We start from the raw sequence: 27560 nt of genomic DNA, 5'->3' as shown, positions 1-27560 counted from the left end.
TCTCTCTCTCTCTCCCCCTTTCCCCACCCTTCCCCACACCCTCCACGCCCCACCTCCCAGCTGACAATGTCCACTGAGATGATGACCACTGAGCCAGTACAGCCTCTGGAGCTTTCCGAAGACATACTGGGCAAGCTGGATCCTCACTGCAGTCATGCAGGTAACTGTTCCCTTGGGAATGTCTGTCCTGTAAGCCACAGGAGGCTTCTCTGCCTGCACTGCTCCAGGCAAGTCAGAAGGCCCACTGCAACCCGATAGCCCATGCCTTCTGGTGATAGTCTACACCAGATGGACAGGCAAATGCCACGGGTCTGTGGGGTCTGCCATGTAAATATTAGCTGAAGTAGTGCAGAGAAGTCCATTTGAATTAGAGAGGCAGAGAGGCAGAGAGGCATTGTCCTGGGTTTTGGATCTGACAGAGTCCCAGGCACAGCATTTCTGAGGCAATAAATGGAATGTGGCAATATAGCTTGTTTTCAGTATTTTCCAGCACACTTAAACCCCATGTGCAGCACCAATAAAATATTTCAAATATCTCTCTTTGCCTATCAAGACAGAATTTTAAATAGCCCTTTTCTGCTTTATTGTCAATCTGTTTCCTTTCCAGAACTGACTTTTTGCATAACCTTTGTAATGAAAACATCAGAAACATTTCTGCCTCTACCCATTTCTAAAAATGAGACACTCAGACTTTTGATGGATGGGCCTTTTGCATATTCATAGCCTTTGTTAATGCCTCGTCTGGTTATGACTTGTCTCATCTCCCCTCTCCTCAATTGCCTTCAAGATATTTTATGTTCAAGATTCCTCAAAAAAAAAAAATTGGAAAAATCACAATTAAAATGAAAGTAAAAATTGAAACAAATGTCTTGCTCTCCACACTAGGTACCACCTTAGATTGGGATGGTAGCCACCTCTAATAGATTCATATACAAGCCATGCCTTCAGGGACCCCACAGCTGTGCAGCATCCATCGTAAGCAACATCATTCAATCAATACCTATAGTGGGCCAAGCATAGGGAAGGGGGATACAGTATTATGTGGTACCAACTTTGAGGAATTACAGTGTCAGCCAGGTTGGGTGCATAGCTGAAAGGTAGCTCTAAGACCTAGCTTGATCCTTACCAATAACTTGCCTACATCTGCAAACAGGGGATGAATAGAATAACGGCAGGTTTGGTGTGGGGATTAAATGAAATTTGTTCAGGGATGGAATGAGTATTGAACTACTGGCAAAACATAGGCGTTGAGAAGCTGAGATAGCCCACATGTGCAGTATAATCAGTAAAATCTCCACACACACCTCCTTTTCTTATGTAGGTGAACTTCACACAGCCCAGTGTCCTCAATACAAAGGCAATAAGCCTTGATGAGAATGAGGCTATCAAGTGGCATTATCAATGTCTTGCATTTAAAGGAAAAGCTTACTTTTCAGGGTCACCAAAGAGAATCATAACATATGATTACTGTAGTATTTTTATATGGCGATGGCTTATGATACTTGCATAATAATATGTGGTTACTAATTATTTCTAGTGGGACTTCCTTACACATGTGGACTATGAAGGAGATTTCCAACAGACAACAAGTAAAAACACTACTAATAATTCAGAAAAGGAGAAAGGAGAGTCAGGACTGGGTTAACAAAGACTACCAGTGCTGGGGCTTCCTGCAGAGCTCCTGGAAGCTCGGGCCCAGCAATGGCATAGTGGGTGAGATACTGAGCAGGTGACATATATCAGACATATAAAACACATGGACACTGATTTAAAGTCATTTCCATTTAACCAATAGTGATAATATCAACACATGGAGAAATTAAGTCCCAAGTTCTCAGAATCAATAAATGAGAGACTAAGGATGTGAACTCAGATTAGTTCATCTCCCACTTAATGCATATTTGTTGAGGAGAGACTCAATTAAGAACAAAATTCCAAAAAGCAGTGTATGATCTTTATCTCCTTGATGACTTTGAAGGAGCTGGAGACTATAGAAGGATAATTGTCTCAGACAGTAGATCAGGGCTAAAAAAAAAAAAAAAAAAAATGGCAGAGAAATGGCAAATGAGAGCCAAGCAGACAAAGATCCCTGGGATTAACAGGCAGCAAAAACTTTCAGGAGGCAAGTGATTGGTCCTGATGCATCACTTGTGAGAACCTCTGATGCATGCGGGGGGGGGGGGGGGGGCGTAAAAAAGAAAGTGATCAGACAGAAAACAACATCAGAAAGAGGAGACTTGCAAAAACACAGGGCAGAGGAGAGGTAGATGCTGAAGCCTTAGCAGTGCCTTTCAAGAGGACCAGGCAGCTCACAGAGGTAAGGCAAGTAAGAGATTCACTGTACACCCTAGTGAAAAGTTCCAGGGTCTGGGAACATCTGTTGCCTTTGGTGGCTTGTGGACCTTTAAGGAAAGTGCTTCTTGAGCAAGAGGCTAGACAGTGAACAGTGAACAGTGTTCTTACAGAAATGTAATTCAAGCCTGGTCACATTTTTTCATTTGCCTTGCTAACTTTCCTGATTTCTCTACATTTAAAGTTTTGCTAGGGGGCTGGAGAGATGGCTCCGTGGTTAAGTGCACTGGTTCCAGCCAATGCATACCAGTTCACAACCATCTGTAACTTCAGTCCTAAGGGATCCTGATGCCCTCTTCTGGCCTTTGCAGGTGGTGCAGGCACAGGTATACACACAGGCAAAATACCGGCACACATAAAACAAAACAAAAATACATGTTGAACAGTTTTTAAGCTTTTTTTTTTTTTTAAGTTCTGATTTTCTATTTTATATACAAATACATACAAGTGTATCCAAGTCTTCCACTGATGAGATTGAAAATAAACACTTTTCTTTTTCAGGCCAACTGACCTCTGTCCCTAACATCAAGTGTGGTTAAAAAGCAACCAGTTTTCACTCGAGACTCACTCATGTTACTCCTTTTCCTCCTTGAAACTAGATGAGCTTTCAGACCAGTTCATTAACGACTGTGAGCTCAAAAAGAAGCCAAGGAAGGGGAAGAACGCACAGCCCACTCCGAATGTTGAGTCAGACCAGAAGAAACCCAGAAGGAAAGACACACCGGCACTGCACATCCCACCTTTCATACCAGGTAAGGGTCAAGACACGCCGCTCTGCACAGCTGCAAGGACAAGTGACAGGTTGCACCAATCTCCAAAATTTTTTCTTTAAACCTTTAGGTTAAATCCTAAAATACAATTGGCATAGTCTAGGAGCATATGTGGGATACCATGTAGAAGTTTTCTCTCAGTAGCAGTCGAGGTTGGTCACAAGGAGGTGTCCTGAGCTTTGGAAATTCCGGGACTTGGGATCGTGAGATCTGACATCATCAACATGGAGAGAATTAAGTCCCCACAAGCTTCCTAAGTTGCCATGAGCATCTACGTCCAGCAGGCATGGGTGGCATCAGGATGGCGCTTAGATGGGGAATGCCACGTGAGATGGGTCTCCCTCAGTCCCAGGTGTCACCTGACTTAGGAGGAAGCTGGGATAGCAATGGAGCCCCAGGCTCAGAGAAAAAGCAACCACTATCACCTCTCCTGCACCTTTGACAAGAAGAAGTCTTGTGATAGACTTTATTGCCTCCCTCCCCATCTCTTTTATGTCTGGCCACTTCTTTCACGTCCTTTCTACTCACAACACATTTGTGAGGGGCCCTAAACAAACAGCACGCATCTGGGTGAAATCGGCAGCAGGTGGCAACATTGTAATGGAAGGTCTTACATCAATACAGTGGGAGATGAGTCCAAGGAGTAGTTATGGAGCCGTTCATAAAGGGGGTTATTAAGAAAATATGAAATGATGGTGAACATCACCACCACCCAGCCCTTCCCCCCTACCCCCGCCACCACGACAGAGGAGGCAGACAGGTGAAAGCAATTGAAGGTGAACAAATAATTAAGGAATCGGAATGAATGTGTCCGACTCGGAGCTTGCAGGACAGAAATATGTCCCCCCCTCTTTGCTTTGGCTATGAAAAATCAGAGGTATTTCTCTGCCTCTTTCTCCTAAGCTAGGTGATAGTGGCAGCAATATCAAGTTCCTCAGGTATAATGAAACCGGGCATCAAAGACAGCTAATAACCAAACTATTCTCATCTATGTACAGGGAACCTTTTCTTCTTCTTTTCTATTTGAAGTAATATTCCAAAAGCTACATGGTTTGACTTCTCCAGGTTCTAGCTCAGCAGGCACCTATGCACAAGCCTTCAGCGTCAGCGTCAGGGTCTGCACACTTGATTTCCTGGCCCTGTTATTGTTTGTGCTCCTCTAACCATGCAGGTGTGATTTCGGAACACTTGATTAAAAGATATGACGTTCAAGAGAGAGTTCCAAAGGGCAAAACAGGCCCAGCTCTTCATAACGCCGACACGGAACAGAAAAGGCCAAGGAGAAAAGACACACCTGCCCTGCATGTGCCTCCCTTTGTCGCAGGTAAAAAAAAAAAAAAAAAAAAAAAAAGCCGGCATAGAACATTCACAGGATGGGCAGGAGCAGATTGGAGCCTTACCATCTGGAGGTGTGGGGGGCACGGCCTGAGACCTGCTCCAGCAGGCTGCACTGTACTCGCATGCCCAAGAGAGTAGTATACTTACTGCTGCCCTCCAGGTTTTTTTTTTCCATTGGCAGTTCCCCGGGGGGCTGACTTGGGGGGTGGAGGAGGCTCAGAAATAACTCCTGCTTCAGCAGACCTGGTCAAATTCACTGAGCCAGTGAAACAGAAATGTCAGTGGGACCTTGAGAAGAGGTGAATTTCCTGCTTCCCCGCTTCACCCGGATCGTGCTTCCTGTGTCTGATCGATGACTTTGCAAATTTTCTGGACTGATTTTCAAGCCGTGAGACAGAGGTGGAGGAAGAGAGAGAAGCTGGCCGCACAGATATAGATAGGTATCTTAAGACATGTCAGATGACACACACACAAAAGGGATGCAATGGGGTATTGTCCTTGTCCCCGGAAAGCTCACACACACCGTTTAGGAGTGAGTGGGGAATGAAGCAAGTGGCCTCACAGTTAGACTATGACTCTACAGACTTAGTGAAATTCCTTGAGCCAGTGAAGTCTGTCCCGTGGCAGACATCGCGGCAGGGTCCCAGTTGCCCTTACTGTGTTAGCTGAGGTGCTGTATTTTTGGAGTCTTTTAGTGTGTAAAGAATTGGCAGAAACCACAACGCTAGTTAAGCTGAAAAGGACAGAGCCTTTGGCAGGCATTCAGAAAGACTCCTGCTGGTTCTAATAAGGGTGTTGGGAGGAACTCACAGACAAACACACCATAGAGACATCTCTCATTAACCCTTGGCAAGGGGAAACTGGACAAGGATTCACCCTCCCTTCTAAATCTCGAGCTAACCATCTCACTCCCTTAGGTTAATGAGCTTACTTGACAAGTCCAACTGCCTGAATGGACCCTCCACGGGGAGTCCTCTAAGGCTTCCCTGCCAGGCACAGGCTTTGTTCAAACTTGGCCCACAGTTGCCAGCGATCCATCTTGAAAACTGCATGGCAGGGAGTGTTGGTTGTGATTGGTCAGAAACAGGTACCACTAACTGCTTAAGAGAGAAAGAAATACTTAGTCTACCCTGGTGGTAAAAGAACCACACGAAATAAGAACAATGCTGCAGGAAATACTGAACATCAGCAGGACATTTGGGAGTCAGAAACCAAGACAGCACACTAATAGGAAGATAATAGGACCTCCTCTGAAAATGGGACATGTCTGTTCTGTTGGCAGAAAATAAACCCTTAGTTTGGCTTAGAAGGACAGGTGGCACCCTTGTCAGGGCTCCTCAAGGTTTGAGAAACATCTACTTAATGAAGATAGCTGAGTTTGGATGATGCCTAGGTGGGATCTTGCTTGCAATCAGCAATTATGAGCACCCGATAAAGACCCAGGACTACAAACCTTGGCCCAACGTGAAGATTTCTTGGTCCAACACACTAACACCTTACAGCCAACCAGGGCCCCTAAACTCGAAACTGTGCTCTATACAGAAAAAGAGGAACTGGCATTTGCTAGCTCTTTATGGTGCCTGAGTCTTTTGCTAGATAGTGGAAGTGTGGGATTGCCGCTCAAGGACTCCTATGGTGCAAAGCATGATTTTAGCGGAGGTTCTATAGAGATTTTTTGTGAGATTATTAAGGAAGGATGGCCTGGATTTGGGAGATGCTCAGTGGATAAAGTGGAGGCTTGAGTTTAGATCTACAGACCTAAGCTTTTTTTTTTTAATCTGGGTGTGGACATGGAGCCTGTACCCTTGGGGCTCAGGAAGTTGAGGTGAGGGATGTCAAAGGCAGGCCTGATGGGCAGCCAGTCTGAATTGTAGAGCTTCAGGTTGAGCGAGCCACCTTGCCTTGGTATAAAAAGCAGAGAGTGATTACAGATACTTGATATTAAGCTCTTGCCTCTATGCACACAGGCACATAAGTATCTGTAAGCATGTAGACTCACATGCATGTGTACATACGCAGGAAACATTAAAAGGATAAAAGAATCAAAGGCCCAAGTCTCTCTTGCAGCATTGGGCCCTTGAGGAAATGCAAGTTATTGTTTTCCAACCAGGTAAGCTAAGACTCATGTGGATTATGTCAGCTCCTCAGTGGGGCTTGATGACCAAGGGAGGAACTCTGGCAGAAGAGTCTTCCTCCCTTCAGGGACACCCCTCAAGAGAACAGAGATCAGGAGGAAGGCATGTCACATCACTGTCTCTTAAACCAGATTGTCCTCAAATTCTCAGAGTGGTAAGGACAAGAGAAGTGGTGGGGGTAGCAGAAGGGTCTCTGAACAGGGTACCCCGAAAATCAAGATTATGCTGAGCTTCTGAACAAGGCATCTTTCTGACACTGTGACCAAACACTGGGGAAAACCTACTTGCGGAGAGAAAAGTTTTTGTTTCACTCAGATTTTCAGAGCTTTAGTCCATAGTTGTTTGGCTTTGTTGCCTTTGAGCCAATGGCAGACAGAACATCGCACAGTGAGGCGCATGGTGGAGCAAAGCCCTTTGCAATGGAACGGCTTGGAAAGAAAACAGAAATATAGGATGGAGATGGGATGCTAACGTCCTCCAAAGACATGTTCCCAGTGAGCAGTGATCTCACTTCATGCTTACAGGCCTGCATCCTAACAACTCCACCACCTCTGACATCAGCAGCAACTGGGAGTCTTGTTAAGTGCCTAAACAAAATCTATCCCATATCTTTTCCTTTAACAATATCGCAATCAATGTTTCACAGTGCTGATATAAAATGCCAGCTCATGTTACACATGAAATTAAGCTCTGTGCCCCTGTGGACAGGTTGCTCCACTTCAAGAAGGGCTCGTCTTTATGATTTAACATACTCCTGTTATTCTCATCGTCCCAGGGCCTCCTCCCTACCCTCTGGCACAGATTTTCAAGGACTATATTTTAAGGGTGCCCAGAATAATTAGAAAGTTGATGAACATAGGAATTTAAAGATTTTTGTCAATCCTAAATTACCCCAAATTTCACTTACTGTAATAAAATATCGAAGAAGGAAAGATGGAAAGTTCGGCCCATCAGCATAGCCAATTCTACATGCTTCCGGCATACTAGCTTTAATTCTAAATAAAAATGGAACTCTATGCAGCTGTTACAAGAGAAAATACCTCCAACTGTGTTTTATAAGTGATTTATGTGAAAGCCTTAGCTTTAGCCAGACTTGAAATTGTTTTTCTCCTCCAATAAACACTAGCTAATTGGTTAAAAATATAAACAAGCTAGAGATTGAATCATATGAATAGTCATTGAGATCCACACATAGTTTTCATTAATTTGTTGCTGTGGAATAGAGGCCAGTGCTGTAGAAAGGCCCTATGTGGAGCACAGCTTCCAGTCCCCAAGCTCAGATCTTTAGGAAGTGCTGCATGGACCGGAAATTCTGTAATGAGAGAAATGGTGGAGGCAGGACAAGACTGTGGTGGGGAAACGTGGTGGTGGCAGCAGCTGGGGACGAAAAGAAAATGACCAGATTACTCTTGACCCGGGTTCATTTGTCATTTATTAAAGTGGTCCTGCTTTCACGAATGGGCAGAACCACCGAAGTCTCCTTTGCTGGCCTTTTCTGAACTGACTGGCTCTGAAAAATGATACTCAAATACATAAATAAATAACCAAACAAATAAAACAAAATCTGCTGCATTTCACAGGCCAGTAAAGACCAACTTCATAATTTGCCTAAATGAGAATTCTTCTAACATCTCCACACTTTATAAAAATGGTGATATTTTACTTCTGTTTTTAAATAAAGAATTGCTTTAAAGTGTGGCCATACAAAGTGAAAATGCACTTTACTCTAGTATCTTCCCTTTGCTCTGAAGTGTGTGGACCCTGTTATTCAAGGGCTGACACTGCGGAGCAGACATTTGGAGTACAACATTCTCTCTGGTGCTTTATTTGAGGGTTGACATCTTATTTTTTGAGTGGCTGAACTGAAGTCCCCAACAGTTGTCCTCTTAGGTCCCTGTGCCTTCTATTCTACCATATTGTAAGACAGGGGTGAAGGTGTTCTCTTGCTTAGTCCTCTGGCTCCCCTGGTTTCCTCGTGACTACCTCTGCAAAGGCCAAATAAGGCCACTTGGTTCTCCTCCCCACATGGAAGCATTTCTGGTTCACTGTGCTTTTGAGAGCAGTATTGGGGCTCTGGGGATGCCTGATACTTCAACTGGATGTTTGTAATTGCAGGTCTACATTTTGTTTTTTCAGGTTTGACTCTGCTTGGAGATGAGAGCCCCAGAGTGATTATGGAAGAAGAAGAAATGGATGGTGACAAGATAGCTATTTAAAGATGGCTCCCCCGAGATTGTGTGTAAATAGGTTAGATTGGTCCCCTATGGTGACCTAGAGGGAAAAAATAGATTTGTCTCTGTTCTCATTGTGTCCTAGTCTGACTCTAAGAGCTAGACTCCTCCTTCCCAGGAGACCTACTAGTCAGATTGCCGGTCACCTCCTTGTCTTTCCTCTTAAGTTGCTTTTCAGCCCCACTTCTCAATCTTTCGTTTTTCTGTGCAGTGAAAAGGAAAGTGATTTTTGTCCAAAAAAAAAAAAAAAAAAAAAAAAAAAAAAAAAAAAAAAAGATACATGAGAGCTCAGTACTCAGTGTCTACAAGCAAAGAACAAGGAGGAGCTTTCCTTTTGTCTTAGAGGCTGGGATGAGTCTGATTCAGACACCAGTCACGCAGGGTGGCCAGCAGGGTCACTTCTGCCAGTTAGACTGGTGAGAACATTGGATCTGTAACTCATAAAGTGTTCTAACAAAATGGTTTTTTATTTCTTCCTTCTTACCTTGAGAGTCCAGCTCTGGCCACCCTCTGAAGACCCTCATCAAAGATGCTACAAAGGTTCAAGAAGAGGCAGCTATCCCACCGTGCAATAGTAGATGGTATCAGAAACAGAGAGGGCTGGTCTATGTAGAAGGTCTTATATTTTATTGTTGAAAATGAGAGTTCTTAACTGTATTGGTTGTCTGGACATTTGTGACTTGTGACATAAGTGAGTCATCCCTAATGGCATGTAAATAGACAGCAATGATTGTGAGAAATTTATTTTTAAAAATTTAAGGCTAGTTGAAGGCTGTCCTGATATTTTCAACATCTCACTTATCTAGACTCCAATCCACTTTCTTGTATAGAAGGTGGTGTTGTCTAGTGTGCATGGGTGTGCTTTTTGCTCCTATGCAGCTGGCAATCTCTGAGTGCCTGTTGGGGGTTTTGCATATGGACTTCACCCACCAGGCAGCAGACAGGACAAAGGTAGGGAGTCTTAAGAAGGGGAAAAGCAGAGAATCTAGTGTTCAGACCAAGACAGGGAGTATGGGACAGTTCTGTACATAATTGAGATCCCGCTGTTAGCCTTTCCATCTTTTTGTTCCCTTTATGAACATGTAAAAGATGCAATTCACGTCAGAAATAAAGAAACTTCTGCACACTTCTCCGTGCCCTGAAAATTTCTCCTAACACCCCACTTACTTAGAATTATTAAAAAAAAAAAAAAAAAAAAAAAAAAAACAAAGGTGGAAAACAAGAAGCCACAACCCTTGCACAGTTTGGCTTTTGTTTTCTCATATTTTTGTTTGGCATGGAAAGATGTTTTTTAAATCCTCAAATTAACTATTAATGCTTAAGAATCAAATTCAGAAAATTGGTATGCAATTCAAGATCTTATTTTCACCTGGGAGAATGTCTGGAGAGCTGACAGTCTGGACATGCTGGCCTCTAACTAAGCCATGTCAACCCTATGACTACTGAGTTCTGTAGTAGAAAGGATGCACACTCTCCATTTGGAGATGCAGCCCAGCCTTGCTATTGACCCATTGGCTTCACGCCCCAATGTTTTCTGGGAGTTTCATACCCTGGTAATAAACATATACAACATATCCCCCAGGGTTTCTTGTCTTCTTGATCCAAGCAATCCCAGTTTAGGGGAAGGAACATAGGAGTGTGACTAGATTGACCATTGAAGCATAAATGATGAAAAAGACCACTATCAAATTTTATAAGCAGTCCAGAGCAATCAAAGGTGAGTGAACAGTAGCATTTGTGCACCGACAACAGAATGATTTGCAGAAGGTTTCCCACAGAGAAAACACAGACGCACCCTTGCCTTATTAAGTTTTCTGTGTAAACATCGTACACCAGAAGCCATGCCTGCACAGTGTGCTTAATAACTCCTAGAGACTTGGAAAGGCACCCATCATTTCTGGTGGAAATAAACTGGCTGTTCCACAAGCATGGGGCTTGTATTCAAGTCCAAACTGTGTGAGACTGAGTACATCCTTGAAAGGATAATGGTCCTTCTTTTAACCTTCTTTGTAGCTTGAGGATCAGCCTGGAGACAGGGGGTTCTGTAAGCTAGAGTCTTTACTGTAGGGAGGATTTGAGCAGGGACAGTGCCTTTCTGTGGGCAAATCCCAGATGCCTTTGTGTTGAGCAGCGAGCAGTTATGAAGAACTGATTTGGAGTATAGGAAAGATCTCAAGTGGGGACAGGCGGTCACATGTGCAGCCTCCATTGAAACATCTGCTTTCTTTGTTGGAAGCTGAGCCTTGTGTCAGAGATACAGCCTCTGTGGGAACAAGCAAATCCAGATAAAGTACAGCCAACTGCAGTAGTGTTGGTTGAAGCCAAACCTCAGACATGCCTTTGTCCCATGCATGCCTTTCCCATGCAGCTAGTAGATTCGACATATAGTGATTAAACCTGTGGGTATGCTTGTGAATAGTTCTCTGTATACTGTGCATTCCCTCCAATCAAATGATGGTGCTGATAGCAAATGTGTCTCAAGCACTATTCAGAAAGCATGCTCAAATTGAAGGAGCAGTTGGCCAGGCATTAATTCTGAGGCATCTTCACTGAACCAGAACTCATTGAGATAAGGAGACATGTTGAGTCTGTTTCTTAACAATTAAACTTTATTATACAACCCAACTAGCTTACACAAGAGGGAAAAGAGGTTAATAAAGGGGAAAAAAGCATGAACCTTCTGGTATCCGCTCCACAGGACAGGTCCCATGGTGTCTGGCCTGCGCACTGGTCTGGCCTGTTTGCTGATCCTCTTCCAGATCCACATGCACTCAAGCCCGGTCTGAACCTGCTGCTCTCTCTGTCCTCTCAGCCTGCCTGTATATCACGTGCAAGGGATCGTGTCTCTCTCTCCCATTGATGGTCGATTGGAAACACAATAGTCCAGGTGGAGTCCCCAGGTCCACTTCCTGAATTCCAGGCCCAGGATGGCTCCACCCAGTCTATCTTAAGGTTAATCTCAAAGAGTATTCGTGGTGTGTCCAAGTGCAAAGCCCACCAAGACTGCTTTCACCTGTGACAAAGCTTACAATTCTTCCCACAGAGACACCTACCACACATGGGAGTCAGCTCTCCTTCAAATGAACTGCCCAGGACCAGACAGCTTATAATAGTTGATGGCTGAGGTCACATAGGTGGTTTCTTTTTTTTTAATTTTATTGATTTATTCATATTACACCTCAATGGTTATACCATCTCTTGTATCCTCCCATCCCTCCCTCCCTCCCACTTTCCCCTTACTCCACTCCCCTATTACTGTGACTGATGGGGACTTCCTCCCCCTGTATATGCTCATAGGGTATCAAGTATCTTCTTGGTAGTCTGCCATTCTTCCTCTGAGTGCTACCAGGTCTCCCTATCCAGAGGACATGGTCAAATACGGGGCACTAGAGTTCCTGTGAAAGTCAGACCCCACTCTCCACTCAACTGTGGAGAATGTCCTGTCCATTGGCTAGGCTTTAGAAACCAGCTATGTAGGAGAATGACATAGCTGGTTTCTAAAGCCTCAGTATTACTTGGAGGGTCACAAGAGGTGCTGCAAGGTGGGACAACATGTTAAAGAAAGAGAGTAGGGTTTTCTTTTAACTACAATTGGGTCAGTTTTTCTTCCCCAGCCTGTGGTATCCAAGTTACCCTCTTTGAAGAAGAGGAGCCAAAGTTAGCAAGTGATTGTGAAATTAAGTTAGTAAAGGAATTATTCTTACCAGGTAAGAGGCTTTTCTTTCAATGTGAGTGTATTGTCACTTTGATTTGTGAGTATGGAAGTGATGCTCACAGGGGTATCAGAGCAGTGAGTGGAGGCATAGGCTTGGGCTTGCAGACCCCTGGGATTTCCTCCAATCTGTCACCTTCATAGATGTTCTGAACACAAGTCTGAACCCCAATATCAAGCAAGAAGACTGTGCTGAGGTCTTCTTTCTGAATGCATCTTCACTGGACCCAACTTCACTGAGAAAAGGAAGCACCCAACAGGAGAGTTAGTTCTCTTTACAAGCACCAGCTGGGGTCTTTCTTTAAATCAAGATAGCCTTTCATAGCATTCAGAGAACGTATGCGCTGCTGGAAACCAGCTCTGCCCTGGAAGATCGAAGGTGCCAACTTACCTCTCTCAAAAGAAAAAGAATAGCTGTTTCTTAAGATGAGAAAATTTCCAAGACACTTAAATCTAATTCTACACGCAGGAAGGTGTAGGAGGAGGGGGAAGAGTCAACCAGGCAACACTTCCAGGAAAAACAACAAAAGACTTTCCTATCCTCAATGTCAAATCCCAGCCTGCATATCAGGAGCTGTTATCATGTCTCAGAACTGCAACTGGTCCAGAAAGGAATTGGTCCACTGTCCATACCTCATTCTCCATGCCCAGGGCAATGCTGTCTGTCTACAGTCAGTGCAGTATAGGTTCCATGTAAACAGCAGTTAGTTTTCAATTGCAAATCTTCTCTGTGTGTGTGTGTGTGTGTGTGTAGTCAAAGAACTTGCCTGAAGCAAGAGTCTGTTCTCTTCTTTTAACATGTAGGTCCCTGGGACTAAACTCAGGTCATCAAGCCTGACAACAAACATCTTTACCCACTGAGCCATGTCACTAGGCGTTTAGAAACATTTTTAGCTCCAGGCCCAAGGGAGAACTTTCCAAACAGTTTCACCCTGTAGCTTGTGGCAGAGAGAAACTTGTTGAGACCCTTTTCTGCCTAGTATCCACAAGTGTACAAAAAAATTAATTTCAGTGATTTCCCAAGTCTCTAGTTTTGGGAACCTAAAGTTGTAGATCTTTCCAGTAAGGTAAGATTCTCCAAAAGAACTCACAGGAGAAAAAGTGCAGAAAATGAAAGGCAAGTTTGTTCATCTTAATGTGTCTCTTCCTTTTCATGCTAAAGATCTGCCTTGTGAGCTGGCAAAGAAGGAGGAGGGAAAGGAGGAGAGGGAGGGAAAGGAGGAGGATGGAGAGGAGGAGAAGGAAACGGAAAAGGAAAAACTAAACTATAGGTCCTCCTGTGCCCATAATTGTATGTTAGAGATAAAGGGAAACACTATGTACCTCAATATGTAGCAGTCAAATTGCACACACCATAGTTCCTCTCAGGAAAGACACAATTCTCTGAGTCCTTGTCTTAAAAGCAATTTGTAAAAAGTCAAATAAAAGCCAGGGAACTGAGAGTCAAGGGAGCACCAGTGAGAGTGCAGGTTCCTGAGCAAGCTCAATGTTATTCATGTGTTCGTACTGTGGAAATCTGAGACTCTTCCTTGGAAGTGTGATACAAGGGACAATGGAGGCTGAGGGTGTCTTTCTGTGCACCAGAAAGCACGGAAGCAGTAGCTCTCTATTGTGGTTGGATATAAAATGCCCCCATTACTACTATGTTGAATGCTGGGTCTCCAGTAAGTGGCACTATTTTTTGGAAGGTTCTAGAAACCTTAAAAGATGAGGCCTTGGCTGGAGAAAGAATATCAATATTGGCCATGCCCTTGGGAACTGTTTCTGTCTCTGGCATCTTCTTGCTTGCCCCTTTCTCTGGTTCTGGACATGAGGTAAACAGCCCCCCCCCCCCCCCCCCGCCGCACCTGTTTCCACAGCCATGATGATTGGCTTCACCATGGGGCCCAGAACCAGTGCATTAAGGATTGAACTCATTGACTATTGTGACCTTAAATAAGTCTTTCTTCCCTTAGGTAGTTTGGAGGGCAAGCAGAATAATTCTGCATCTGCAATGGATAAAAGTACAAATATACCTTTTATGTCCTGAAATTTGAATGCATAAGAGTACAAGTAAAGTTATAAGAATTCCCAAGGAGTCAAATGAAATCATTGCTGCAGGGCACTGTGTTTTAGGTCTACATTTTCATACCCTTGAGCCCTCAGTGGGTGGAGTTTGGCCAATGCATCATAAAATACCTTGGAGTCATGTTTCCCATTGTCCTAATCCAAAGCAGTTGGTTTTTCTTTAATGGTGCTTGCCTTTTCAGAAACAATCCCTTAGCTGCATCTGTATACAGGATTTTCTGATCAGGCTACACTTTTTTTCCCCCAAGTTTATCTGCTCGGCTGTTTTGATCCAAAATATCAGTATAAATGTTGCTAAAAATAGCCAGTAACAACCACACCTCAGCATGAATGCTGGCTTCTGTGATATTTCTTCCATCATGTTAATTAGCATATCAAATCTAAATTCAGAATCACATAAAATATCCGGGCAAGAACCAACTATAAACAAGTTCTGAGAGATATTATAATACTAAGGTCATTGTTTTAATTCTCAATAGAGTTCTCATATCTACCTGAGCCTCAGGGGACTGGCCTTCTCTATCTACTCTTCTGAGAGTCCACCAAAATTGTCCATCAAGGTGTTCTTTTTACAGTATTTTGGGATTTTTCTACTTCTGCCTCCAACTGTCTCAAATTCTTCCTATAAACCAGTGTACAAAGGGTTTACAAGCCCCATAGTCAGGTTTAATCACAACAACAATGCTGTTCTTTGATACTAATGTTATTTGGGTTGCTTCTGCATAGCTATGACCCAACTGCCTGAGAACACAACTTAAAAGAAGAGCAACTTGTGTTTCAAGGGACTTAGCCCAAAAGTTTATTGGTGTCTTAAGCCAAGTTTCTAATGAGAATTAGAGGCAAAATGCAAAACAGAAAGATTTGACCCCATACTGTTAGACATCAAGGCAGCAAGAGTGAATGGTTGAGGAGATTCTTCTCTTCATAGTGGGTAGGAAGAAGGCAGCTTGAGAGGGACAGACCAGGTGCAGCCTTTAAGGATAGGCTTTCATACCTAATCCAGTGATCTATTTTATGCAACTACGCCTCACCTCTTACATGTTCCTAAGCATCCTGAAACAGCACCACCAGCTGGAGACCAAACACTTAAGTACACGGGGTCCTGGAGGAAATTTCACGTTTAAACCATAGCAACACTTTCCATTAAAGTCATACGTGAGAACTGCGTATCATTCACATTATGTTATCATTGCATTAGCACGTAGACTCATCATCATCGTGTGTGTGTGTGTGTGTGTGTGTGTGTGTGTGTGTGTGTGTGTTTCTTTGTTCAATTTACTTTGTTTTGAATTACAAACTGGGTTGCTAACCTAGGTTTCAGACACTGACTCGTATGGTTCTAGTCCTAGACTGAACATGTTCACCCAGTGGTGGTGGTCCCAAAGCAGTCCTTGAACTGCACAGTTGTAGACATGGTGTAGTGGACCCACAATCTTAGAATGTTAATCCACAGACTGACTTGCAACTACATAGGTGTGTATCTAGAGCCGTTGCCAGTGTGTGGAAGAATGGCACAGGAAGGAAGCTGGAAGGAAGACTTAATCAATGAAGATAGAAGAATAAGCTCACCAGTAAACGGACAGGGAGGTTAAGGGTCACAGTGTCCAAGGGCAGCAGACCACAGTTTCTGGGCCCTCCTTTGCTACACACAAGGACCCGAGGGCAGAAAACAAGGTGCAGAGAGAATTCTGGGTCTCTTGGGATAAAACATCAGGGAAACTCCCACCATGTTCATCTTGGAGTCTGATGTAATGATTCAGGCACGGCTTAAGGAAAAGAAGGTTCTAGGCTGTTGGTAGACTCTTTGTGGGGCTAAAAGCACTAGCAGCATACCGGAGGCTGGGACAGATGGGCCATCATTCACATGACCTAGCTGCAGGAGGCACGTAAAATGAGGAGGAATGCCTGCCCTTTGTACCAACTGTCTTTCAACCTATGCTGGGATCAAGAGGAAGGGAACTCAGAGCATAGACCCAGAAAGGCACCTGAAGGAAGCAGTGTTGTGTGCGACGACACTCTGCAGCTACTAGCTGTTTCTGGACACCCGGGATAAGCAAAAATAATCTCACATCAAATAAAATTAGAAGTCATACAACTCTGCCCAGCTCCATTGCTCTAAAATTCTACCCAGAAAGCAAGCAAGTGCCACAGCATAGCCAACCCCATTCCACAGCGCTAACTTCTGCCCCATAGCCAAGTTCTTTGCCCATTGTCGAGTGTTGTTGGGGGGGGGGGCGGGATTCTTTTGTTCAAAAGAAATCACATTTAGAAGTCTAACATGTGGAGTATATAAAAACCAAGGTACCAAGTTGGAGAAATGGGAACAGTCCCAAGCCTGCCCTCTATTTGGTTCCCTCCATACATACTTCATTTGGTGGCCTTTGAGGAAATCCTTAGCACTCTTCAGAGGGGACCGCAAAGCACCACGCTGGGTAATTAGGCAGCTCTGTTCTTTCCTTCACTGCCTCCAACCTGAGCATCCTCAGCTCACACTCAGCCCCAAGCCTCCCAAGTGGAGTGGGATGCAGGTTTTCATTGTGTGGGTAATGTATGGGTTTTAATATGCAAGTTTGCGATCTTTGTCTTTGATCTACCATGTGCATTTCTGAATAGGAACAGCATCCCTGGTGACTCCTCACTCTGAGTAGCAGCCAAATCTGCAGCCAGTCTCCTGTAGAGCAGCGCAAAAAGCCAGCAATAAAAAAACTAACTAGCAAATCAACGGGGTGTAGTTGTTGAACGAATGCACATTCATAATTTGTAACTGTGTAGCCATAAATCCCCTCCTAGAGTTTTGCTCCAACGACCCGAAACAGAGAGGATGCTTTTACTTTTTCTGCATTTAGATAGTTGGTGAGGAAGCAATATGCATTTGCCAAAATAAAAATATTTATACCTTTTATTACCTTGAGGAGTTGCCTCAGATGACAGGAGTTGCAAAGAACTAATGCTGGATTTCACCAAACCCAAAAATGAAGTTGCTATCATCCCTAGATTATTTTAAAGAAAAAGGCATGTGTTTGATTTACCTCAGAGATTTAAGGGCATGAGCCCTTTCAGTAAATTCTCAAGGCATGACTATCTGTGTAGAGCAGAGGATGCATGTAACACCCCTCCCAGGAGTTTCTCGATATCAATGTAAAGAACACAGAGGTTAGCATAGAGAATAATCTGGGTCTTTTTCATCTCAAATTCAACTCTGATACATAGGGACAGAGGAAGAGGTCAGCAGAGGTTGCGTGTACTTCCCAAAGATGGTTTACTCTTAACATTGTTTCTATTATTGGAATACTTAACATAGCAGATACATATTTGAAACAATAGTGATCCCTAAGACTCTCTGTAAGGACAAAAATCTTCTACTCAGTGCTGTCCAATACTATACGCTAGTAAAACCGAAAACTCAGAATTTAGTTATAGTCAATGTTAGTTTAAGTCACCTCATGTGAGAAGTGATTACCGTACTGTACAATACAGACTTAGGACCTAACTTGAAATTCTGTGGCTGGACACAGAATCAAGTATTGAAGCAGTAGGTCTGAGTGAGAATTTAAAGACAAGGGACTTCAAGTTGGAAGGCATTTTAACATCCACATGTCATAGGCATGTTCTGAAATGCCATTAGAAGACACAAGAGATGAAAGGATAATGGAGTTAGGTGGGAGTAATGGCAGTGGCTGGCAAGGCTCTACTGGAGGTGCCCCTGGTCTTGGGTGAGCTAGGTCCTCAATCATTTGTAGAGTTAAGTCATGAAAGTTAAGTCATAAAAAGGAGATGCAAAATTATGCTTCCTCGTTACCTGCTTGGTAGCAGGTGATTTCAGCAGTGGGATAATGTTTCACCATCACAGGGTCACCCCAGGGAGGAGGGAGGAAGGAGAGTCCTAGCAAAGAGAAAAGGTCTTGGCTTACACTTTGCAAATCAAACTCAGGTAATGGTTGCACCAAAGTCCCTCAAATGCTGTGTCTTTCTCTCATAAGAGCTTCCTGGGGTGGGTCACTTCTGTACCTGCGTCTCTTCTCTCTTTTTCTTTTCCTTTCTCATTCCTTTCAAATATAACTAGTTACAATGCCAGAACCCTTAATATCCTGTTTCCTTGCAGCACTCCTGCCCACTTCCTACCTAGCTACTGTGGGCTTCTCACTTCCTGCTCAAAATGTCAGCTTTGAAACTATGGTCTAATCCATCTGACTGCACAGATGACGATCCTGTACTCAGGGTACTAGATTCTACTGCTAAGTCTTGTTAGCCACATCTAATCAGCAAATATTTATTGAGCACCAAAATGGATAGAAGCCAGACAAAGCATTACAGAGTAGACCAGGTAGACCAACACCTTGCCTGCAGAGTTTCTAGTCTTCTAACTGGCCAGATATCGGGCAGAAAATAATTCAGTGTGTTGAAATGCAGTTATGCTGGCTACATGAAGGTTATGAGGACTCATAAAAGAAGGATCAAACAAAACAACAACAAAAAAAAAGAAGAAGAAGAAGAAGAAGAGGAAGAAGAAGAAGAAGAAGAGGAGGAGGAGGAGGAGGAGGAGGAGGAGGAAGAAGAAGAAGAAGAAGAAAGAAGAAAAAAGAAGAAGAAGAAGAAGAAGAAGAAGAAGAAGAAGAAGAAGAAGAAGAAGAAGAAGAAGGATCAGACCTATCTGGGGAAGAGGGGTAATATGGAAAGCCTTGCTCAAAGGAGTAATATTCTAATGGAGAGCTCAAGAGTTCCTGAGGTAAAGGAAGAGAAATAAAGGGAGGGAAGTTCCAGGTGGTAGAGAGAGCAGGTATTGAGGCCCTGTGAAAGAGGGGACTTCAGAGAGAAGACCAAAATGAGCTAACATGACAGAGCACACAAAACAGTTGGGGTGAGGCAGTCCAAGGAATGTAAGAATAAACTGGAAGTTCTTACAAACCAGAAAAGTGTGCACTCTCATTGTTTTTAAGCTCTTATCTCCTCTCGCTCTTGGTCTCTGGTTACAAAGTTATTGGTGATTTTCACTGCTACACATCTGTTAGTGTGTAGTATGTTTTCCTTATAGTCATGCTGCCTTGTGCTTTTGGAGAATGCCTCAGTCTGACCTTTAGCCTCTAATTCTCCCTTGGCCTTTTTATACCTACTCACCTGTCTGTCTGGAGGGAGCTATATGGCAGCTCTGCTGTATTTTTATCAAGGTGTTAGATTCTAGTTCAGCTTCTTGCTGCCTATATTCTTGGGATATTTATTGGCCTTATTGTAAAGGCAGGCTCTGCTCATCCCTTAGCTTTTTAAGCTTTCGAGTCTGATACTTTTCTGTTAGTTGGTTGGCTGTTGCTTCTTGGTTATTGATCAGTTGGTTTGCTTTCTTCTGTTGCCTTCCTCTCCTCCCATAGTCCCTAGTATAGTCCTAGACAGAATATATTGAGATGTCATGTACAAATTGCCATCAAAGCCCAATTTAGAGCAATGCCTGCTGGTGGAAGCCCTCTTCAAGTCGTTCATCACAAACCCAAATCTTTAAGTCTTTTCTACCTTCTCCTTGCTGCGACCCCACACAGTTCCCTGTGGTGTGCTCTCATTCTCTCTGCAGTAAGAAATAAACCTCTAATGTTGTCAACTGACAGGAAGTTTCTGGCACCTGCTGCTGCAAGGCATGGGCCTACTACAAACACTTGTGCTCTCCCACACACTTCTTACTTCTACTTTGTGATATAACAACTACCGTATATTTCATTCAATGAATAGTTCACCGAGACCTAAGACTTAGTTCTTCCCTTACTTACAGCTTGTAAGTAATATGATGATGTGCGATCTTCTTACTCAATTAGATATTTCTAGTTATTTTCTTGGATAAAATTGATTCAAGTGGAACAACCAATACAAATCATGTGATTTTGTTTAAAGATTTATTTATTTATGTATGAGTGTTTTGCCTGCATGTGTGTATGTGCACATGTGTGTACAATGCTCTTAGAGGTCCAAAGAGGGTGTCAGATCCTCCGGGCCTGGAGGTACAGATGGTTGTGAACCATCATGTGGCTGCTGGGAACAGAATATCAGTCTTCTGCAAGAGCAACAAGTACTGCTAACAAGTGAGCATCTCTCCAGCCCTCTGTGAATGTTTTCAAGGCCCTTCATACATATTTGTCTTTCTCTTCCTTTTACCAAAGAAGAATGAGAAACAAAGATGGAAAATGGCATCTCCAAGACTATAACTGTCTAATAATAGACTCAAGGCACCAGCCCCTTGATTCTGGGTGCAGCTCTGCTCTGTGGTTTTGAGGCTACAGAGAAAGGTACAGGCGTATAAGCAAGTAAATAAAATGTTCCATATTGTGTTGATTTCTGCTGATGCCCCATCACACAATGGTAAGGTCCATGAGCAATCCTCAGTCATGCTAGCTTCTCTGGAACCACATGGCACTATAACCTCTCAGGCAGTGGTGTCTAAGAATTATTTCTAAGGGTTTTAGATTCCCATATGGCTTGTGAAGTAATTCCAGAGTCTGTGGTCTGGGGTGTGTGGGGAGTGTTATCTCTTCTCTGGGGAGAAAAACAAGCTAGCATTTTATCTCTGTGAAGATAACCAGGAGTCCTCTAGGAAGGTTGCTACTCTGCTTCTCCCATTGACTAATGAGAGTCATGCCTGGTCCACCTCATCCACAATGCAATGACAGTGCCATTTCCTATCCGGCTGTTTTTCACTGTTTTTTTTTTTTTCTTTTCTTTTTTTTTTTTTAAGTTTAGCTATTTCAAATACTTTCAAAGAACATATAAGAGTCTTGAAAACATAACTTTAAATAACAAATAGACATTTGTAGTCCTTATAACCAGTGCTTCCATCTGACATTCTTATACGAAGTCACCTGTGTTTATTCTTTTATCACTTGAGTATGTATGAATTATTTCTCAATCACACGTTATTCAGAAGTGAAATAAGACACAGTTCCAGCCTGCCTTGAACTCATCTTTGTGGAGGCCATCATGAATACACTGGTGACAAGCCATGTCTACTGCTAAAAATCAATGTTAGTTCTAAAACCTAGAAGAGAGATTGGAGTTAAGTGCTACCAGGAAGGTCTCCATGAGTGAGGTGGGGAGTGAGCTTGGCTTCAACAATTCAAGTGAATGAGGTGTAGGAAAAAAAAGACAGTCCTTTCAGACTGAAGGACAGCTGAGTAAAAGTATGGGGTAAGTGGTGCCTTTGCATGCTTTGGAGACCCGCCCTTCAAGGATGGATCTTATAATGTGAACTTTGTGGTCAGTTCACACTGGTATTACCTCAGGCTTCTGGCTGCTGACTTAGATTTGACCTTCGACATGCATCTGGACCTCTTAGAAGTCTTGTTTTCTTTCTAGGAAAAAAATGTGTAAATGTTCAAGATAGACTTCGCTAGGCTATTGTAAAGACTGCCTGTAAAAGTAAGGTCAAGTTTCCAACATGGATAACATGAAGGAGGCCTGAAACAGGCCATCAGAGCTTATCAGTATGGTCATGTTCTTTATCCCATTGGTTGAAGTAGTCTTCTGCTTGGGTTCTCCTGGGAAATGGCTCCCCAGAGAGCTATGGGTCTGGATGTGGTATGGCGGTGGCTCAGACTGGGTAGATTTCTCTGATTTTCATCAAAGACTTTGCCCTGGCAACAAAATCAAATTCCATAAAAATAATCCCCCAATACACCATAAGCCTGTATAGAGGAGGCACTTATTAAGGGTCCAGGAAAAAAAGCAATGATATTTTCCATTTTTAGCACATCAAACACTGCCTTCTAACATATTAAATTCAACAATAGAGGCAAACCCACCCTTAGGTTTGCCCCAAGAGCACCAGAAATGGAAAGGATGGGACCTAAAAGATTTTCATCTGGAATGGTGACTGGTTCCACCCTGAAAGCTCAATGCACTTGGGAAAACAGGATAAGGTGTGCAAAGACTGCTTGGGATAAAGGGTCATAGGAGATCTTCCTCCTTTAATCTGAGATCCATGGCTACAAGGAAGACAGTTTTGCTGTGATTGAGCCCATTCAGGGATGCCAACTGTTCTAAAGTTTATTTAGGAGCTGTTATTAAAAACACATGATAACACAATTTGAGAACACAAATATGTATCTAGAAAGGATATGTATCTTGGGACTTTAAAGTGAGACTAGTAAGGTATAAAGAACGACACTCCTCCACCACAAAAATGTGGAAGCTGGAGAGAGGGCTCAGTGGGTAAGAGTGCAAGCTGCTCTTGCAGAGACCAGGGTTCAGTTCCCAGCACCCACACTAAGCAGCCCACAACCATCTGCAACTCCAGCTCCAGGAGAGCAGACACCCACTGTACCCAAATGCACAAAATCCCACACAGGCACATAATTAGAAATAACAAAATCTTAAATTTAAAAAAAAAAAAAAAAAAAAAAAAAAAAAAAAAAAGCCCAGACCTTCACTAGCTTTTCCCACTGTGTGGCAAATTACTAAGATTCTCTTTGTTCTATTGTCTTCGTCCATAGAAATGTTTTTTTACTGGGTGAACTGAGGACACTGGGTAAATGTGACAGGTCGTAAAGTTGAGGCCTTCTGCACTATGAGATAGTAATGAGTCCATGTGATGTGTGTTTCAGAAACTCAAGGCAAATGGGTTGGGTAGGCTGTGATCTAAGCATGGGGGAGACAGGTGGGGACATAAAGAAAAAAATAAACTGTCAGGAGTCTGCAGGAGCTGGGTCTATAGGAATAGAGAGTTGAAAGTCCACCAGCCACAGGAGCCCTAGACACCCACTGTAAGACACCAGATAGAAGAAAGACAGTGAGGTTTCAGTCAGCAGAAAATGCGTAAAAATAAACCTTTCTCTCCACCTCTTGTCTGGCTCTGTGTGTTTGTGTGTCAGGGTGTGTGTAAGTGTGTCTGCTAATGGTTCTGTTTCCCTGGAGGACACTAACTACACATTGACAAGACTTAAGAGTTTTTCATCCCCACAACTTCTGTTTGTTCTGTTTCATGTTTGACAGTTAACATGGCTAAAATCAATTTTAAAAAAACCCTTGGGGATTCACGGGCAGATGTTCTTGGATCCTATTCTTAGAAAAAAAGGGGGTTGACAAAGCCCTGGGGCTCCTCATCTAACTGAAGGATAGCTGCCGAGTTAGAGAAATAGAAAAGAGATCCATCCAGCACTAAGATGGGGTTACACGTGCTGTACTATCTTGGGGGAAAATCCCAGGATCTAACCTTAGAACCTTCACTTGTAAAGGTAACGTAGTCTGTAAGGTTATCTCAAGACAAGGAAAGTAGGAGCTCTCCCACCATTATCCACTTTCTTTTATTCTTGGATTGGCGTGAGTGGTTCTTTCCCAAAGGACACATACATATTTATGAGATAAACTGACTTATGGTGTCTAATTTGTTAGCTCTCAAAGGCATGGAGATTGCATGTCTCCTTGTTCTCTCCTAATGGCTCCTTTCCAATTATCTGTACCACATCTGAGCCCCGTGACCAAAGCAGTGGATTTGGACGGAGAGGCATTCATTGATTATGGGTTTACAGAACATGCTGTGCAGCTCTTCAATTCTATGTGGAAGGGACAATGAGAAGACTTTGAAGGAGGTAATGGAGATAATTCCAAGGTCATGTTCACACTCAGTATCTTTTTTATTCTCTTCATTGAGAAAGAACAGACATTACAAGATCCATGTTGGACAGATGAGGCAGAGGCATGGGGGATCAAGTGCCTTGCTCAAGTTTGCAGACAAAAGATGCACTACTCTATAATTGGAACCTAGAGTTTTGCTTGTGAGTCCCCATGAATTACCATTTATAGTCCTACCTTTCTGAAATTTAGAGTAGTCCACTTGTACCCTAATTTCTTTCTTTTTTTTTTTTTTAACCATTAAAACCTTGGCTATTAAAATGTATCTTTAATGCATAGAAATATTTTTTGATATTATAGAAGCAATAGAAATCCTCCACCACTGGGAATTAGTGTGCAGCTAATTTCAAAGGCATTTTTTGTATAGCTCTTTCCTGAGTGACTCCTGAGGAAGTCATGGTGGGCTCTGACTGCAAATGAGGAGATACGCTACCTGCCTCTAACAGCTTTCTCTCATGAAAGGCTGATGCAAGTTTTCAGAAGGTTAGTCACAGAAATTATATCAGAATGGTCCTGAAAGCTAGTTTAAGGGGATCCCTCTTGGGTCAGAAAAAAGGTCTCAGAATTCTGATCATCTTCTGAAGCCGACTAGGCATACAGTGAGAGTCTCGTGGCTCCTATCAAAGCGCTCTCTACGGGTCCTTGTTGTGGTCCTTTCAATATAAGTCATAGTACCAAGCTGGCCACTGTCACCCACCAGCAGCAAGAGCAGAGCCCCACAGTGCCATCTATGCAGCTCGAGAGTCCCTTCAGAGCCGCAGAGCCTTCTACTCAGTCACAGCAGGGATTCGGGACAAGTCAGAGTGAAGCAAAGTTAGTGAGCTCACTTACCAGGAAAAGAGACATGAGAATCAGCCACAGAGCAGCTTGCATTCTGAACAACTCAGCAGGTATAAGAGTGGTTGTGGGCTTGTGGAAAGTTCCTCATTTAAAGGAGATAGTCTGTAACTATGGAAAAATGTGTTGATTTACATGTTTCTTTGTTGGGATGAGGCCTTCCTTTAAATGAAATCATAAAGTGATTTTGGGGAACTGGTAGTCAGAAAAAAAATGTAACTGAGGCAAAAATAGGTTAAAACGTAAGGATTGAATTGATTGCGTTGTACTGGCACCACACAGTGTGTAAGAAACATGATCTTATCCAGAGCATTGTTCACTGGCCATCATAATAGCTTGTTTGTGGGTTTCAGGAAGGAAGTATAATTTCTGTACTTTTTTTTGTTTAGAGAAGTTTCTCATCAGCTATGTCAAAAGTCTTGATTCAGCAAGAGACTTAAATTGGGCCCTAGTGGGTGAAGGGCCTCTTTCTTTCCCACATTCTATTGAACTTTTCCCAATCTTTCTACCTTGCCCAGTAGCAAGGAGCCATGGAGTACCACACGTATGTTGTAATTCTGCAGCAGTTTTCTAGGAGATACACTAGATGTGAACTCCTTGTTGTAGAAATTTCTCATTTCTAACAAGCACAAAATTTCTTCTGATGACTCAAGTCTTAAGAAGTAGGGCCTTGTGGGCCCTATATCCCATTAGAAAGTAATTGCTGAAGCTAAGGAGAAAACAAAACTTTATTTGTTCTCTCCATATGTGTATATATGTTACATACTCAAAGTTTTTTTTTCCAGATGACTGCTAAGTGTTTAAGCCAGGACATTAAAAACAAGTGGTTTAGAACTAACTACTTAAAAAATAGAATGTGAGTTGCTTTGGCTTGGAAATATGAGACAATGAAAAGATATAGGGACCTCTGAAGATGGAAGCCTTGTTTCTCAAAGGAAGGACCTCCAAACAGCACCCTTGCTATAAAACATGAGATCACTGGAGATGCAGAATTCCCTGCCTTAGCCAAGTCAGCATTTCATTTTCCGAAGAGCCCTGGAGTGACTCGTAATTTCTATACAACTTTCCTAATTAGCCTACTATTGATGTGATGAAACACCATGACCAAAAACATGATGAGGAGGAAAGGGTTTACTGGGCTTGCATATCCACATGTCCATCATATAAAGAAGTCAGGACAGGAACTAAAACAGGTCAGGAACCTGGAGGCAGAGACTGATGCAGAGGCCATGGAAGGGTGTTGCTTACTGGGTTGCTCCCCTTGGCAGTTTGCTTTCTTATAGAACACAAGACAACCAGCCCAGGGGTGGCACCACCCACAATGGGCTTGGGCCCTCCCACATCAATCGCTAATTAAGAAAATGCACAGGCTTTTCTATTGCCCAATCTTATGGAGGCATTTTCTCAATTGGGGTTCCAGTCTTTCAAATGACTCTACCATCAGTCAGTGTGACATGAAACTAGCCAGCACAACACCTAACACTGAAAAGCACCTCACCTTATGTATGTAGGACATATGTAGGACAATATATGCCAGTCTCTCAAGCCTTATATTTGCCACAGGGTATATGCTGGAGTCAGAGCTCAAAGTCCACCTGTGACTACCTACCTGGGGGTCAGTATGGTCATGAACTCTCAATCATACTTTCTTTTACTTGCCAGAATGGATAGTGGCATTTGCCATCTAGTCAGAGTGTTGGAGAATAGAAAGTGAGGCAATGCTTACAAAGTAGAATGCCTCTGAGTATAAACGGTCAATTTCCCTCTTCCTTCCTGTTTCTATGCTTTGGGTCAGGTAATTTCTTTTATTTTCTTCTGCATCTTTGATTGATCAGGATGGCTAGAGAAATGACATTGTACAGACAGTCATTAGAGATGAACATTAACAACAAAGCCAAGCAAACTCTGTTTCTTCCAGGTCTTACACAGAGCCACTTTTCAGCCATTGATTGTGTGTGGTGGATGACTTCAGGGTTAGCACTTCTGTTGATGCACCTCTCAAGTTGTTTTTCCTTTACTTTGTTATGATGCAAGTTCATCATGCCTGTGTGTGCCCCACCCACCATTTTAGCCATCTGTACATGGACTCTGATTTTTGAGCTAAGTATCTTTTGTAGTGTATCTGTCATCATTCTTTTTCATTAGAACCTTAAACTGAGCATGCTCAGGGAGCCTAGCCTTAAAGTGATTTATATGAACATGTGTATCTACCTGGGTAGAGTTCCCATTCTTGTTTTGGAAATGACTCCTCCTTCTTGCTTCTTTTACCCAATACAGTAAAAAGCTTCCTGTGTGTTCAGTGTTTATTGTGAGAAAACTATTTTGATTCTACTATTAAATTAAACTGTTTCTAGGCTTGCCTTTAGAGTTCCTTTGTCATTATGATGGCAAGCACGAAAGGTCTACATATAAAAAAGTGGTTGTGGTCTAGTCTGTTTGGTGTTCTGTAAGCCTCTCTATGTTTAAAGGCACCTCTGTATTTAGGTTAGGGAAAGTTTCTTCTATGACTTTCTTG

General features: G+C 42.9%; 1 protein-coding gene across 1 annotated transcript; it reads left to right on the top strand.

Moving 5' to 3' along the window:
* The first annotated feature begins 65 nt into the window (after nucleotides 1–65).
* Ppp1r17 (protein phosphatase 1 regulatory subunit 17) lies at nucleotides 66–9071 on the top strand. The gene is made up of 4 exons (XM_051152324.1): nucleotides 66–160; nucleotides 2952–3104; nucleotides 4294–4446; nucleotides 8732–9071. The coding sequence occupies exons 1-4, from the start codon at nucleotides 67–69 to the stop codon at nucleotides 8809–8811; spliced, it is 480 nt and encodes a 159-aa protein (XP_051008281.1). The 5' UTR covers nucleotide 66; the 3' UTR covers nucleotides 8812–9071.
* Nucleotides 9072–27560: the final 18489 nt, after the last annotated feature.

Source organism: Acomys russatus, chromosome 10, assembly GCF_903995435.1.
Source record: "Acomys russatus chromosome 10, mAcoRus1.1, whole genome shotgun sequence".
Lineage (NCBI taxonomy): Eukaryota > Metazoa > Chordata > Mammalia > Rodentia > Muridae > Acomys > Acomys russatus.
The sequence above is the reverse complement of the archived record's forward strand: the minus strand, read 5'-3'. Positions and strand labels throughout refer to the sequence as shown.

Coding starts and splice junctions, on each gene's coding strand:
- Ppp1r17 (XM_051152324.1), top strand. CDS start 67: ATGTCCACTGAGATGATGACCACTGAGCCAGTACAGCCTCTGGAGCTT. Junction 161..2,951: donor TCCTCACTGCAGTCATGCAG/GTAACTGTTCCC, acceptor CCTTGAAACTAG/ATGAGCTTTCAGACCAGTTC. Junction 4,447..8,731: donor TGTGCCTCCCTTTGTCGCAG/GTAAAAAAAAAA, acceptor TTGTTTTTTCAG/GTTTGACTCTGCTTGGAGAT.